Genomic DNA, 17310 nt, shown 5'->3' with positions numbered 1-17310 from the left:
CTGGCCTGGACTTCTCTCTCTAAAAAGTGGGTTATTAGGTATTTCTTAGAGTTAGTAAGGAAAATGCTGAAGTATTGAAAGCATTTTCCCCGAGGCTCTCAACTAGGCCTTTCGAGACCTTTACTCCACCCATGAGCCTTAGGGGTTGCTCCCAGGTCAACATTCCTTCCCTCATTAACGACTTTATTAAGTTACCTCCAGGGGCCAGGCCACGGGTGCTGTTTTTCAGTGCTGTGCGTTCCTGCTCAGCCAGTGGTTGAATGCCTCACACAACTGAAAAGCCCTCCTATTCAGCCCAGAGCCTCAGCCTCACCCGCCCTCATCCCCTGCCCCCTGCAGCCTGGCTTCCTGAAAGTACTTTCCTGCCACACCCAACAGAAAGTGCCCTGATTTGTTTCCTTCATGCCAACGGAGTCATTAATGTCTCTGCAATGACCAAAACGTTTCAAGTTATGAAACATTCACGGAAGCTGAATGCACCTTGGTTCCTTGCAGCATGCCAAGCAGGGCTGGAAAGGTGTGTGGGGGGTGGGGTTGTTATTGATTGGCAGTGGAGGAGATTTTGTAGTGGAGGAGAGGAGAGACCTGGAGGCCCCTCCCTCCCAGGACCAGTGCCAAGGTCCCTGTCTCCGTGTCCCTAGAGTCTGCTGGCATTATTGTATCAGCAGCCCCACCGCCCACCCTCCGTGCTGAGTTAGGCTTTGAGAAGATAATCTTCCTCTACTGGCAGCTTCACGTCTTTCTCAGGCCTGCTTCCTGGGAGAGGCCAGAAGAAGACCCTGGGTTGCCATGAATTCTGCCAACACCAGCTGTGAGCACCCCAGCCCCTCGGTGAGTGCTGCTGGAAGAGAGAGGGAAAGAGGGAGGCCAGCACTGAGGAAGGGGTGCAGGGAGGGTTGCCAGGTGGAGACCTACTGCCTGAGCTCTGTTACTGCTAAGGATGGGCGATTTAGGTTTAGGTTAGGGTTAGATTAGAAAGGGGAGACAGCTGCCTTCCCCACCTCAAAACCCAGCACCCCGCCCTGTCCTCCCACACCAGGGGTTGTCAGCGTGACTCTTCATTACCAGAGATACAGAATCTTTCCTGAGTGCTAAACTCTGTGAATAAATTACAAAAGAATGGGGAGGATTTCCCAGATTGGTTCCCTGATAATACAGGTGCTGATTCTGTTCACTTTAACTTTACTCACTGTTGGCCTTTGTTGAATCCAAATTTTGCTTTCCAGCTTTCTCAGTATTGTGGTTTGTCTTATCTGAAGCCTTTTCTGAAGTGAAGCAAAGGGAAAGAGAGAGGGAAAAAGGAAGAAGCCAATATGTGCCAGGCATTTTATGTACTTTGTTTTCTTCCTTATAATCCAATGAAGAACAAATGAGGAACCTGAGGCTCCGAGTGATAAAGAAACATCAATTAGAGGCCTCTCTAATTAATCCTGAGGCCTGGTCCTATCACTCTCTCCAGCCTATTTTGGACACCTAAACGTAACAAGGTGGACTGGGTGGAGACCCTATGTCTTGCCACTTCCCACTGCAGGGGGAAGGGCCTGAAGTGCCATGAGGCCCAGTAAGGTGCCTGTGGGACAGGTTCCAGCCATGAACTTGGCAGCCAAACCCTACCTGCTGCTGGTCAGCCTTCTGTAAATAGGCCCTGCCCGTCTCTTCTGGGAAAGCATGGGAGGCTCCTGAGAGAATTCTCCACTCCTTTCCTCAGAATTCTCTTATCTTTCCACCACCATCTCATGGAAGCCAAAAGAAATATAGGGAAATAACTTAAGGACTCACTTTCCTGAAGGCTGTGGTGTTTTGCACGGTTTTGGCTTACCTGATGTAAACTGGGAGGTGGAAGGGACTGGGGCACCTATCCATCCCCCCTTCAATGGACTTTCTTCTGTCCTCTGCCCCTCATTTTCCTCAAAGCCTCAGTTTCACCACGTGGATTGAGTCATTTTTCTGCGATGTTTCTGGTTTTCATGTGTGTGGTGCTCTGCTCGAAATGTCTAGTAACATAAACATGGGGAAGATGCTTCCCAACCCTGAAAGCTTATGGCCCAGCTCAATGAAAAGGGGGTATATAAATATTCCTGATACAAGGGAGAAAATGGCAAATTACATAATGGAGATATAAAGTGTAGTGGGACTGTGAGAGAAAAATCACTTTGAGTGAGTTCATGGAGAAGGGGGCATTTGAGCTCTTTGAAGATGGATGGAGGTAGAAGAAGCAGGGTGGTGGGGATAGAGGAGGAAGCACAGCAAGAGCAAAGGCACAGAAACAGGATAAGTAAAGTCATATTTGGAGAAAGCTGGACCATCCCTTTGGACTTTTTGTAAGGACATTTCCAGAAGTCCGCGTAGAGTATAAACGATGTCAGAGGAAGCAGGAATCCACCTTGCCTCCAGGGTTCCAACCTGCCTTTCCACTGCTGCTCTCCCTGCACCAGAGTCTCCTCTAGCTCTGCTGTTTGAGGGGAGATGGAGGACTGTCCCTGTCTGTGCAAGAGATACCTGCAAACAACTCGAGGTGCTGGTTAGGGCATTGCCCTCAATCCTACAACAGGAGGGTTCCACTCTTCCACTTACTGTGTGACACTAGACAAGCTGTGTAACCTCACTGTGCCTCAATCTTCTCATCTGTAAAATGGTCCAGTAAGATCAGAATGAGAATCAAATGAGAGCATGTTTTATAAAATGCCAATCCTCATCGTAATGCCTCTTTTTTTTTAAATTAGAGAAGCTTGTTGGTTTTCAGAAAAGTCAGGCAGTAAACAAAGAGTTCTCATATTCCTCCTTCTTCCCTTTAAGAACACACATTGGTTGTGACAATTGATGAAAGAATACTATTATAATTGTACTATTAACTATAGTCCATGGTTTACATTAGGGTTTATTGTTTGTGTTGTACCGGCCTATGTTTTGTTTTTTAAATTTTTTTACTCTAGTAACATAAATACAACGTAAAAATTTCCCCTTTAACCACATTCAGATACATAATTCAATGCTGTTGATTATGTTCACCATGTTGTGCCACCATCACCACCATTCCTGCTGTCTCTTTTGATCCAGTCTTAAGTGGTGCAATTCCAAGCCAGACATGGAGTTGACAGACCTACCTCCAACCAGAAGTGGTAGCCCATCTTCTAGTGCTCATGGGCAGGGAATGCTTCCTTACGAATTCAGGTTTCCTCCAAGAAGGGGTCCACAGGTCTCTCAGCACACCGAAGACTTGCTTATTTTACTTAAGTCTCACATCTTTGCAAAAACTGACTTAAGGTAGTTTATAACAGAAGACATATTTATCAACAATTGGATGGATAAAATAGGAATAGACAAGCAAATTCATAGAAAGGAGACGAAAATGTGTGTTCTCAACTGAAGGACTGGTAGCTTTGCTGTGAGACTGTTAGAGCAGGCTTTGTGCCTTCTACCAGCCATGGCCATCAGGCTCCAGAGAAGCCACACACTTTTACGAGAAGAAGGGAAAACCAGTTGTTCTCAGGGAAGATAGCTTTTTCCCAGCCCAAAGTTCTAAAATAACTTTATTTTTCACATGGGGCCTCATGCAGGATCAATTTCCCAGATGACTGTTTTATAGTAGATGCAGAAGTGGTTTCCATAACCTTCAGATGGTCCAAATTGTTATAAAGTCTTAAAATACACAGAAGCCATGAGGCTGGGAACAGTCTTTGAGTCAATGGTTCCTGCTCTAAAAGGAGAAGAGAAGAGAAGGACCAGAACAGACTATCCTTCCTAGTCACAGTGATTCCCTCCCCTTCACTTCCTCATCTCTACAGAGAATTCCAAAAGGTTCAGGGAGAGGGCATGAGATGAGCTTGCCGATGGGGCACATGCAGCTGCATGGGCCACAGCCCCATGTTGTTCATGCACGAGCACACAGTGGGGTCCATATGCCTGCACACCGTCACCCACTTATCCTCATGGCCATCCTGGAGATAGGTATGATTGCCCCAGATTTTATTTATTCATTTATTTATTTATTTCAAATTCTACTCAATTTATTCATTTTTTATTTTTTTATTTTTATTTTTTAAAGATTTATTTTTATTTATTTAAATCCCCTCCCCTCCCCCGGTTGTCTGTTTTCTGTGTCTTTTTGCTTCGTCTTGTTTCTTTGTCCGCTTCTGTTGTCGTCAGCAGCACGGGAAGTGTGGGCGGTGCCATTCCTGGGCAGGCTGCACTTTCTTTGGCGCTGGGCGGCTCTCCTTCCTTACAGGCGCACTCCTTGCGCGTGGGGCTCCTCTAAGGGGGGGGGGGGGAGGGGGGGAACACGACACCCCTGCGTGGCAGGGCACTCCTTATGGGGCCAGCTCCACACGGGTCAAGGAGGCAAGGAGGCCCGGGGTTTGAACTGCGGACCTCCCATGTGGTAGACGGATGCCCTAACCACTGGGCCAAGTCCGTTTCCCTTTGTTTATTCATTTTTTAAAAAATATTACATTAAAAAATATGAGGTCCCCATTCACCCCCACTGCCCCCACCCCACCACTCCCCCCACAGTAACACTCTCCCCCATCATCATGACACATCCATTGCATCTGGTGAGTACATCTCTGGGCATCGCTGCACCCCATGGCCTATGGTCCACACCATAGCCCATACTCTCCTACGTTCCATCCAGTGGGCCATGGGAGGACATAGAATGTCCGGCAATTGTCCCTGCAGCACCACTCAGGACAACTCTGAGTCCTGAAAATGCCTCCACATCCCATTCCCACCCCCAGCAGCCACCATGGCCACTTTTTCCACACCAATGCCACATTTTCTCGATTATTAACCATAATAGTTCATGAATAGAATATCATTAAGTCCACTCTAATCCTTACTGTATTCCTCCTTCCTGTGGACCTTGGCTTGGTTGTGTCCATTCCACATCTATGTCAAGAGGGGACTTAGATTCCACATGGATACTGGATGCAATTCTCCTGCTTTCAGTTGTAAGCACTCTAGGCTCCATGGTGTGGTAGTTGACATTCTTCAACTCCATGTTAGCTGAGTGGGGTAAGTCCAATAAATCAGAGTGTAGGAGCTGAAGTCTGTTGAGGCTCAGGGCCTGGCTATCATATTGTCAGTCCAGAGATTTAAATCCCCTAGATATCTCTTAAACCCCAGCACCAAATACAATTCCAGTAAAGTAGCATGAAAGGCTTGTGAAAAGAGATCACATCTGAGTCCAGTTCCATCACGCAGAAACACCAGGTCCAAAGAAGGGCCAACCGACATCTCAGTGAACTCCATCTGCCATGACCATAGAACTTGTGGGTCTTTTTAGCCCTCAAAAGAACCAATACCTGGGGTTGTATCTACTTTATCTGTCTCTGGGACTCTGCTCAGGTGTGCATAAGGGCAATCCTTCTGACAACCTCCAGACTCTTTTTTAGAGACTCATAGCCATATAAACTCATTTGTCCTTTCCATTTCCCCCCTACTTTAGGTCAAACAGCATTTTTAACACCTGTTATTATATGTAGACAGGGATATTCTGCTGCTCTGCGTTGAACCTTTAATTCAGTTGCCCCAGATTTCAGATGAGTAGGCCGAGGCCTGGAGGAGCTAACAGGATATGCTCACGGTCACTGAGCCGGGAGTGACAGAATCACATCTGTCCTACTACAAGCTGCATGCTCTTCTCGGTTCTCTGTTGCCTACCCAGAATCTGTCAACCAATCAACCACTTTTTCACACGCACTCTGCTTCTTCCATCTCCTTTTGCTCAGCCTGTACTTTTTCCCCTGCTGCCTTCTAGGATTCCATACACTCCCTAAAACATCACCATATGTGTCCAGGAGCCCAGAGCTTCTTTGAGTTAGCCTTCAGTGTACTTTTCACCTGCCTGTGACCTTCTTTCACTGGCAACCCAAGTACAAGCAGCATCAATAACTCCTTTTCAGAAGTCTGGATAGGATAAGCATGATATTTCAAAAGAGTTCCAACCAGTTAAATTTAGGAACCTATAAAATACTCAATTCAAAAAATTCTTTATAGTCATTAATTTATATGTTCATTCCATTTTTTCAACGTTTGACAGGTATTTATTTGCGAACTAGCTATGTGCTAGATATGGAGATAGAGATATGATGGAACTTTCTGTTGCATATGGCCTTTTGGGGGTTCCAGATGAGGAAAAGTATGCTCACAGCCTGCTGTGCTTTGGGCCATGGTAAATATGCTTAAGGTGTTGCAGGAGCCCCTGAGGAGGCAAGGTCTAGTGTGAGGGTACGGTGGGGTGGGGTCAGGCAAGGCTTGCTGGAGCAGATGCTTGATGCATGCTTCCAAGTGGCTAAGTAAATGAGCATAGGCAGAAGTCTTGCATTTATGTTTTAGGATCTCAGTGTTAGAACATTAATGAGCAAAACTGTTCTGATTCCCAGGGACAAAATGATTACAGATCAGTGATTGGTGAGATCAATAGACCCACTCTGCAGACCTAGGCCATAGGCCCAGGCTCTCCTCCCACTCGTTAGAGGCTCCACATGCTGTACAACACTTTCTCATCATCAGCAATACAGGCTTCACAAGTTTATACTGGGAAGGAGTTACGAAAAGTGTTTTCCAGTTCCATCCCCGTCAAGGAGAAGGACTGGCCTCCCACCAGGGATGGTGCAATCCACCCACCCACCTCCCATGTCAGCCAGCACTGATCCTGACTTAGGGCTCAACAGTGGGAACTGGTCAATACTCTTACATCAGTGGTTCTCAACTGGGAAGGGAGTATGGGGGGGAGGATTTTGCTTCTCTAGGAGACATTTGGCAATATCCAGAGACATATTTGGTTGACATAAGTGATGATGGGGAGAAGGGAGAGCGGGCATTACTGGCATCTAGTGGGTAGAGGCCAGTGATGCTGCTTAACATCCTTCAGAGCATAGGACAACCTTCCCCCCACCCCCCAACAAAGAATTTTTGGAACCAAATATCAGCAGCGCTGGAGTTGAGAAACACTGTCTTAGAATGTAATGTCCTCTAGGGACCAGTGCTGCCCTAGAGGCGGGAGGGGACAACCACCTAGCTCTTCACCTGGTGGTTTCTTGCCTCTTGTCACTTCTAAGCAAGTATATCTGGTAGGTGATGCCTCCTGCACCCTGCCGTCTCCTGCTCCCACTTCTCTAGATCAGGGCTGGCTTACCTGTAGGTGCAGGAGGCACAAGGCATAGAGTCCAAAATGTTTTTAGGGGCCTACTAAAATGTTTTAATTTCTTTTAAAATCAGAAGGAAAAATGCACTTTTAGGTCAATGAGATAATTTAATATGTAATATTAATATATTTGCCTTTTACCAATGTAGTTGCAAAATATAATTTTAAGTAATTTTTAAAAATGAAGTGCCTAGTGCCCCTGAAGGTTATGTGCATCTTTGCTCCAGAGGTTCTTCTTTGTGACTGGTCTGAAGTAAAGGGTGCTTAGGCGTGGAGGTGGGCATTGGAGTAGGTGACTTTGGCATCTCTTCTAGAAGTGCCTTTATGAGAGGCCCACATTACCACTGTTCAGAGTCTCCCCTCTGTGTCCTGGCCAAGGTCCAGGAACTCTGTTTTAGTTTCTTAGCTGCTGAAAGAAATACCATACAATGGAATTTATTGACTCATGTTTTCATAGGCTAGAAGGCTTGCTTCCTCCTGGGGTTGTATCTTCCATCTGGCTGTCAATCTCTGGGGTGGCATCTTCTCCTTTCTCTTCTGGGTTCCATTGACTGCCAGCTTCTGGCTGTTCCCCGTGGCCTGTCTCTCCTTCTGGCTTTCACTATGCTTATACAGACTCCCATGATGCAGATTAAAGCCCAGCTTGATTCAGGTGGGTCATACCTTAACTAAAGTAACACCTTGAAGACATCTTATTTACAAAAGGTCCATGCTCACCAGAATGTAGGCCAATACTAAGAACACTTTCAAACTGGGATGCACAATTCAATCCACACAAGCCCACTAGGACACATCATCTAGAGTCACTTGATCTTCACACTGGTAGCCTTGCCACCTTCTGTCCCCACCAGAGACGTGGCTTTCGTGATCTCACCCCAACCAAACGCTCAAATCTCAACCTAAGCACATGTTCAAAGTCTTGAAAAATGGGCCTGGAAGTTTGTAATAATTACGCAAGCCAATATTTTTTTGGAAAATTACACTATGCCAAGCACTGGACCGTGTACTTCATACACTAGTTTAATTCTCTCATCCATCTATGAGGTAAGTTCTGTTGATATTTCTGTTGTACAGACTGAGAAAATTGAGGCTTAGAAATATAAGTGTGCCCAAGGTCACAGTAAATTAAAGAGTCAATAAAATGGAGGGAAAGTTTTTAGGTAGAAATTAATTTTGGTTAAGCTGGTAGGAATGCAATTTGGCTATTGAGCCTGAAGTATTCTGTACATACTACACTTATTTACATTTCTATGTTTCATTCATTCATTCAGTCTACACTGCATACCTTTTATATATCAAGAATGCAGTAGAATCTGGGACCACAAAGATTAGTAAGGCACAATCAGTGCACTCTGGGAACTAACAACCTAGCAGAAGGGATGGATAAGGAAACAGTCCATTAAAATAAACATGCCATGATGAGTGTTTTGGCAAATGTATACACAGGGCCTTGTGGGAGTGCACACTAGGAAAGCTATATTATTACTGGGGCCAGAATCTTGGGAGTGCAGTGAGACATTTGTCTGGCTATACAGAAGGAAAACCTACTCATTTTCTGACCATGCGTTGATCCCCATCCCCTCCCCCACAAAGTTGCTTCTCTGCCAAGGCTTTAAGTAAGGCACTTGCAGGGTGCCACCCACCCTAGACTTTGCTGGGAGGCCCTGCTGTAGATGCACAATCTAGAAAAATCACTGGTCTTTTGGGTCTGACCTAGAAATTCCCAGCTGGTCAACAGTCATCTCTGTTCCCTGCCTTCTGCCTCTGGAAGGCTGGCTATCCTGTTGAAATCAGGAAATCTACTCTATTCCTCTTCAATAAAATGCCCACCTGCACCCTTTTCTTGTTCTGAACAGAGGGATGATGACATACTCAGCTCCCACACTGATGACCAAGGCAGGAAGAAGGATGGGCTGCCCAGAAGTCCCAGCAGCAGCCAACTGGCCTACACCATCCTGGACATCCCACCATGGTATCTTTGCATCTTCCTGGGGATTCAGGTAATGCTACCCAGCAACCCAGGCCCAAAGAGATTCTGCCTCAAAAGCTTCATCAGCACACATCCAGGTCAGATTAGACAACATAAAAAACCAGCGGCTTATGTTGTTGTCCTCTATGTTGGCCTCCAGGAGAACTCTTTCTTTCCAGGAGCTTGAGGGTGGAGGTGGAAGATTGGGAGATTCTCCCTGGAGCTGAGTGGATTGGTCAGAGCAAGAATGGGCCACTGTTCTCTTGGGTGGGGTCACTGTGCCAATTAAAGGTACATATCACTTGGGTGAGTCCCCTTTTCTAGTAACCCTGGGAGACCAGAGAGGTACCAGGCCAAATCCATTCCTTACAGTCATGCCTGTCAGCTGTAGCTTCTCTTTCTGATTCCTCTTCCAGCCTCATGTCTAGCCTTTTCTGGGATCAAGAGGGTTACTTGATAATGGGAGGGAGTTAGCTATCTGATAAATTTGGTTTGGCAGTGTAGCTGGGCCTGACTTAAGAGGGGAAATAAAACACTGTTGGATTCTTAGCCCAGAAAATATTGTGTCCTGATTGATCTAGAGGGCAGCAGATCAAAGAGGCACTGAACCTCCTATGCCATTTATTCTAAGATGACACAGGAGTGCAGGCAAGGATTGTCAAAGCACCCCTACAAAGATATGTAGGACCCTGTCGCTTGGCCTTCTGTCTATCTATCATCATTCTAACCTAACCTAACCTAACCTAACCTAACCTAACCTAACCTAACCTAACCTAACCTAACCTAATCTACGCTAATATTTCCCCTTTATAGCTGAGGGTGCCTGCTGTGGATTCAGCCCTGACATGAATTCTGGTTCTAATCAGGGTGTTAGGGGGAAACTCAAACAGCCTTTGGTCTATAGCTCAGAGCTGATGCTCAGGTCTTCCTTGTCAATGGTCTTGCCCACCTTATGCCTTGATTTCATAAAGAGCCTCTTGCCTTATTCTGGTTCTTAAGTCCCACACCCACACTTTAGTTCCTCTCATGTCCTCCTGTGCTTCTGTCCCTGCCTTGGTTTCTTGCCAGGACAGCAGTTCCCAGCTCCAGAGTCCTGCCTTGAGCCCCAGGCCTTCTGGCTGTGTCCCTGCTTTTTGCTGCCAGGCCTTTCTTGTTCCTACTGCTGATCCTGATTGCTGCTGGCTGCTCACAGTCAGGCTCCCCTGAACCCACAGGCAGAGCTCTTACTTCTGGTGGTGGGGACAGTTATCCTTGTGGAGGTCGGGCTGCCCGAGGTAGGCAGTCACAGCAGCGACATGGCCTTCTGCTCTCCACTCTGCCCGCAGCACTTCGTCACAGCCCTGGGGGGACTCGTGGCAGTGCCACTCATCCTGGCCAAAGACCTGTGCCTGCAGCATGACCCTCTGACCCAGAGCTACCTCATCAGCACCATTTTCTTTGTCTCTGGCATCTGTACTCTCCTGCAAGTGTTTTTAGGAATCAGGTAGGTAAACCTTTTCCCTTGGATTCAGACTTTGACCTGCCAGGGTAGCTGGAGAGATGGTTAGGAAGCTGGGGTGGTATAATCGAGGGAGCTTGAGAGTAAGAACCTGGGCTCAAGTCCTAGCCCCAATACTTTCTATCTATATTGGCTAAGATTCTTGACTGAAAGTGACAAAAATTCAGATTTAGACAAAAAGGCGTTCTTTGTTAACTTACAAGATCAAACCAAGAGAAGGGCAGCGGTGCATCCATGCATCAGGAACATGCTGACCTGGAGACTCAAATGTTGCCAGGATCACTGTGTTTCTTGTCTCCACTTAGGCTTCCCCTAACATTGGTTAAAGCTGGGCAAGAGTATAAATGGAGACCCACACATCTTACGTCTAAATATTGGAAAGTTATAAACCAAGCTTATCATCTCATAAATAAAAGATATCTAATTATCCTACCTGAAAGGCCAGGTTTGAATTTTGACTTCTCTGACTCTTTGAAGTTCTGCTTCAGAAGCTGGTGGTGTGTGGCAGGGAACCAGCTCCCAGCCTGTTGCCTGCACCTTTCTTTTCTCACCTCCAGTTTTTCTCCAATTTTAAATGCTCTCACATGCATGTATGTGGACACCCGAACCTGGACATCCAAGTTCCATCCACACACTCCTGACAGACTACCCAAACAACTGCCCCAAACAGTGACCTTAGACCCATTTGGCCCCAGGGCATCATGGTCAGCCCTTAGCAGGGAAGACCTGGGAAGAGGCTCAAGCAAGCTCTGGAAGAGGCTCAGGACCATTGGGGGAGGGATTTGGGGGGACTCAAAGAGGAGGGGGCACAGAATTCAAGTGGACAAATACCCCTGGCTCTACAGACTTCTCCTCAGCGGAGGCAACAGTGGGAATCTCTGAAGCATGGGGCTAAGTATAGAGGTCCCTCTTTCCCTAGTCTAAGGGCAGGATGGTCTCTTCTTACTCTGTTAATGATGGTGACACACTTCCTGTACAGGTCCATAGACAGGGAGGCTGGCAGTCTTCATACTTAGCACCCAAAATCAATTGAATATTGCTCTCTCTAATCTCACATTTTAAAATTCCAGGGAAGACTTCTGAACTGACCAACTTAAGTTAAATGCCCACTCTGGACCAAAGAGGGCAACAAATGTGCCCCCACTGAGGAAGTTCTCTCATTGAAGGGGAGAAGAGGAGTACTGTTCTGGGTAGACAAGATAAGAAATATTCAGAGAACTAGCTAGGTGGCTTGGGTCCTGTAAAATAAGACTGATGATAAAAATGATATATGCCCCACCACCCTCATAGTATCATTGAGATGATCAATTGGTGTAATCAATCAAATTCCTTTTTATTTTATTTTTTTGTCTTTTAATACTGTTTTTTTAATCTCCTTTAATATCATTCCTCATGATTATGCCCACAAACCTTTCGGATATTTTCAATGTACACATATACACATATGAGTGTATGTATGTGTGTGCATGTATGTGTACATGTACATACTCACACTTTGTACACAAATGTAATCATTTCTTCTTTTTTTAACATACATCATACATCATTTGATTTATATTTACATTTTATATATTAATAAAGGAAATCATACAATATGTTACACAATATATTTGGTTCCTAGTAACGCAATCATTCAATATTTTCCCTTTTGTGTCTGTCTTGCTTCGCTCAACATAATGACCTTCAAATTCATCCATGTTGTCATATGCTTTACATTTTCATTTCTTCTTACAGCTGCATAATATTCCATCATCCATAGTTTGTTCATCCATTTATCAGTTGATGGACACCTGGGTCGTTTGCAACTTTCGGCAATTGTGCTTAATGCTGCAATGAACATTGGTGTGCAGATGTCTGTTTGTGTCACTGCTCTCAGTTCTGCTGGGTATATACCCAGTAGTGGTATTGTAGGGTCACGTGGCAAATCTATATTCAACTTCTTTAGGGACTGCCAAACAGTCCTCCACAGTGGTTGTACCATTCTGCATTCCCACCAACAGTGAATAAGTGTCCCTATCTCTCCACATCCTCTTGTAATTTTCTGTCTTTTTAATAGTGCTCATTCTGGTAGGTGTGAAATGATATCTCATTATAGTTTTGATTTGGATTTCCCTAATCATTAGTGATGTTGAGTATTTTTTCATGTGTTTTCTGCCATTTTTATTTCTTCTTTGGACAAATGTCTGTTCAAGTCTTTTGTCCATTTTTAAAGTGGGTTGTTTGTCTTTTATTGTTGAATTGTAGTATCTCTTTATATGTCATGGATATTAAACCCTTTTAGACACGTGATTTCCAACTATTTTCTCCCATTGAGTCAGCTGCCTTTTCACCCTTTCAACAATGTCCTGTGAGGTGCAGAGTGTTAAATTTTGAAGAGGTCCCATTTATCTATTTTTTCTTTGTTGCTCTTACTTTGGGTGTAAGGTCCAGGAGACCACCACCTACCGCAAGTTCTTTTAAGATGTTTTCCCTACATTTTCCTCTGGTAGTTTTATGGTTCTAGTTTTTATATTTAGGTCTTTGATCCATTTCAAGTTGTTTCTTGTATAGGGATTGATAGGGGTCCTCTTTCATTCTTTTGGTTATAGATGTCCAGTTCTCCCAGCACCATTTGTTGAAGAGGCTGTTTTGTCCTGTTAACATGGACTTGGTACATTTGTCAAAAACTAGTTAAACAAGAAGTAGATGTGGCTCAAGTGATTTCTGCCTACCATATGGGAGGACCTGGGTTCGATCCCTTGGGCTCCTGGTGAAAAAGAAGAAGAGAAAGTATGTCCATGTGGCAAGCCAGTCCCTGCACGTGTGCCCACGTGGTAAGCCAGTGCCCATGCAAATGCCTGTGTGGTGAACCAGTGCCCTGCACAAGTGAGTCATGCAGCAAGATGTTGACACATCAAAAAGAGAGACAAGGGGAGAGTCAAGGTGAAGTGCAGCAGAAACCAGGAACTGAGGTGGCACAATTGACAGGATAATTCTCTCCACATCAGAGGTCTCCAGGATCAAATCCTGGGGAAACGTAGAGAAGAGAAAATGAGAAGACAACACAGACAGCAAAAATAGCAGGGCAGGAGGAGGGGGAGGGGGGGAATAAACAGTTGAACATATAGGTGAGGGTTTATTTCTAGACTCTCAGTTCTATTCCACTGATTGATGCATCTATCTTTATGCCAGTATCATGCTATTTTGACCACTGTAGCTTTGTAATATGTTTCAAGGTCAGGCAGTAAAATTCCTCCCATGTTGCTCTTCTTTTTTTGGAATGTTTTTGGCTATCAGGTGCACTTTCCCGTCCAAATGAATTTGGAAATTGCCTCTTCTATTTCTGTAAAGAAGGCTGTTGGAATTTTGATTGGTATTGCATTGAGTCTGTAAATCAGTTTGGGCAGGATTTACATCTTCATAATATTTAGTCTTCCAATCCATGAACATGGAATGTCTTTTCAGTTATTTAGGTCTTCATTGATATCTTTTAGCATTGTTTTGTAGTTTTCTGTATATAGGTCCTGTACTTCTTTGGTTAAATTAATTCCTAGGTATTTGAGTCTTTTTGTTGCTATTGTCAATGGAATTTCCCCCTGATTTTCTCCTCAGATTGTTCAGTACTAGTGTACAAGAACTTACTGATTTTTGCATGTTGATCTTGTATCCTGCCACTTTTTCCAATTGCTCTAGCTAGAACTTTTAGCACAATGTTGAAAAACAAGGTGACAGTGGGCATCCTTGTCTTTTTCCCAATCTTACAGGGAAAGCTTTTCACTTTTCCCCACTGAGTACAATGTTGGCTGTGGGTTTTTCATATATGCCTTTTTATCATATTGAGGAATTTCCTTCTATTCCTATCTTTAAAGTGTTTTTATTAAAAAAGAATGTTGGATTTTTTCAAATACCTTTTCTGCATTGATCAAGGAAAGCATGTGTTTTTTTTCCTTCAATTTGTTAATATGGTGTATTATGTTAATTGATTTTCTTATGTTAAACCAGCCTTGCATACCAGGAATAAATGCCACTTGGTCATGATGTATAAGTCTTGATAGGCTGTTGGATTTGATTTGCAAGTATTTTGCTGAGAATTTTTGCATCTATTTAATTAGAGAGATTGGTCTGTAATTTTCTTTTCTTGTAGTGTCTTTATTCAGCTCTACTGTTAGGGTGATGTTGGCTTCGTAAAATGTGTTGAGTAATTTTCCCTCTTCTTTAATTTGGAAGCGTTCAAACAGGATTGGTGTTAATTCTTTTTTAAATGCTTGGTAGAATTCACCTGTGAAACCTGGACTTTTCTTTGTTGGGTGAGTTTTCATGACAGATTCAATCTCTTTAAATGTGATTTGTTTGTTAAGTTCACATATTTCTTTTTTTTTTTAAGATTTATTTATTTTATTTCTCTCCCCTTCCCTGCCCACCCCCCAGTGGTCTGCTCTCTGTGTCCATTTGCTGTGTGTTCTTCTGTGTCCATTTGTATTCTTGTGAGCGGCACCAGGAATCTGTGTCTCTTTTTGTTGCATCACCTTGCTGCGTCAGCTCTCCGTGTATGCAGTGCCACTCCTGGGCAGGCTGCACTTTTTTCATGCTGGGTGACTCTCCTCATGGGGCGTGCTTATTGCGCATGGGGCTCCTCTACATGGGCAACACCCCTGCATGGCACTGAATTCCTTGTGACATCAGCACTGCACATGGGCCAGCTTATCACATGGGTCAGGAGGCCCTGGGTTTGAACCCTGGACCTCCCATGTGGTAGGCGGATGCTCTATCCGTTGAGTCAAATCCGCTTTCTGAAACTTTTTTACTTTTTCAATTTTAAAAAGGCAAATGACCAGGAGAACACATTCCTAGGACCCCTTCCTGGATTTTAGAAGGCCCTTCGTAGTAAATCCATTTTTAACCTAATCTGTGTCGGGCCTGTGCTTGGCCCTGTGGTAATAAAGTCAAATAGAAAACGTGCCTCTGTCTTTCTTTCTTTCTTTTTTTTTAAGATTTATTTATTTACTGTATTTATTATTTTTAAAATTTATACCCTGCCTTCCCAGATGGTCCTCCCATCTACCTGCTCATTGTTTGCTCACCTTCTACAGGAGGGAACCAAACCCAGGGCCTCCCAAATGGGAGGTGAGTGCCCAATGGCCTGGGCCAATCTGCTCCCAACAGGTCACAGCACCTGCTGGCTTGTGACACCTGCTCATTTAGGCGTCTGTTCATTGTTGTGGGTGTGAGATCTAGCTTGTTGTCGGGGGTGTAACATCTGCTTATCTTCTTTAGGAGACCCTAGGACCCAAACCCAAGACCTCCCATGTGGTAGGCGGGCACCTGACTGGTTAAGCCACATCTGCTTCCCTCTCTTTCTTTTAAGATAAAGTGATTTAACAGGAAAAAATACTCAATTTATTCTTAATTATCTGAATCAAAAACATACAGGAGTAGACTGATGAAGTTTATGCAAGTTGTTTCCAGGACAGACTGAGTGGAGACAGCATCCAAAGGATGCTAGAACAACTCAAGAGCACTTCCCAAAGTGCTTGCTTCCTTTGCGAGTCATTTCTAGGAGACTGCTTGAGTTTCTCCTATTCTCTATAGAGGAGCAGGAGACCAGTGCCTACTTCTTTGGCAGATTATTTTCTTTCTCCCCTCCCTTCTCCTGTCACCGTCTCTGTGAGCCCAGATTTCTTCCAAACCCCTGACCAAGGACTTGGAAGAGTACAGGGTTCACTCTTATCCATCTTTGGGGCCCTAAAATCTAGAGTCCCTTTTATCAGGATTGATCCCAGGAATGTAATTTGCCACAGCAGCTTTGACCAGTGGGGAGGAGTCATGGGAGAGGCCTTGCAGCTGCCTTCCTGGACACCCAACAGGCCTCCCCTGCACCCATGGATAGTTACACACACAAGGCTCTTCCAGATGGGGATGGCAGCTGAGCTGGAGCTGAGGTTAATGTCTAGTCATGGGACTGTAATGAGTACCCTGACAAATGAGTGAGTGCAGGTAAAGCACCCAGAACAGTGCCTGGCTTGGAGTAAGCACCAGGCCTCAGCTGTTCTCCTGGTGGTGCACTCATCATTCAGCCACACTCGGTGTTTACAAAAGGTCTAGGATGCCCCAGTGTAATGAGGCCCCCCATTAAACCACAGGGGAGGAGGTGGGCCACTGCAAAAGAGACGGTTTCAGTTCAATCCAATAAAGCCTGAGATAGTGTTATATTACAATACTGGAAAAAGCCTCGAGGCCAGAATTCTAGTCCTGGCTCTTGTGCTGTAGGAACTTGGTCAAGTCATTTTCCTTCCCTAGGCTTAGTTTTCTCATCTGGAAAATGAAGGACTTGAGTTAGATAACATCTAAAGTCCCTTTCAGCTCTAATATTGTGAAAAGCTATGATATTGAGAGAGAAAATGAAGTGCCATCTTTCAGCTGTATAATCAACATTGCTTGCTGATAAGCCTTGTGAGAAGTTCTGTGAGAAACACATATTAATCAGGAGTCGGAGTTCAAGAAACTTTACCATAGTGAAAATGCTGAACACGCAAAGAAAGAGGGAAATAAAATTAGGAAAATCACGCTAATGTCATTAGACTAAAGTGGAGAAAGAAATAAAACCGAGTGTGATTTCATCCATGGAAATGGACTTTCCTCTCAGGCGCTAATGAGCAACTGCTTGGGCTGGTACAGGTTGTAAAACCTACCTGATAGTTTATGAATCAAAGGCCAAGTGGA

At 44.6% G+C, this 17310-nt stretch overlaps 1 protein-coding gene across 1 annotated transcript in view; it reads left to right on the top strand.

The window, feature by feature from the left end:
* Positions 1 to 583: 583 nt before the first annotated feature.
* Positions 584 to 17310, top strand: part of LOC111767291 (solute carrier family 23 member 1-like) — a 55478-nt gene continuing 38751 nt past the window's right edge. Inside the window, exons 1-3 of the mRNA XM_058297416.2 lie at positions 584 to 831; positions 9001 to 9144; positions 10439 to 10596. Coding sequence (XP_058153399.1) covers positions 790 to 831; positions 9001 to 9144; positions 10439 to 10596 — 344 coding nt within the window. The 5' untranslated portion in view covers positions 584 to 789. The remainder of the gene's footprint in view (positions 832 to 9000; positions 9145 to 10438; positions 10597 to 17310) is intronic.

The sequence above is a fragment of the Dasypus novemcinctus genome, chromosome 5 (genome assembly GCF_030445035.2).
Source record: "Dasypus novemcinctus isolate mDasNov1 chromosome 5, mDasNov1.1.hap2, whole genome shotgun sequence".
NCBI lineage: Eukaryota > Metazoa > Chordata > Mammalia > Cingulata > Dasypodidae > Dasypus > Dasypus novemcinctus.
The sequence above is the reverse complement of the archived record's forward strand: the minus strand, read 5'-3'. Positions and strand labels throughout refer to the sequence as shown.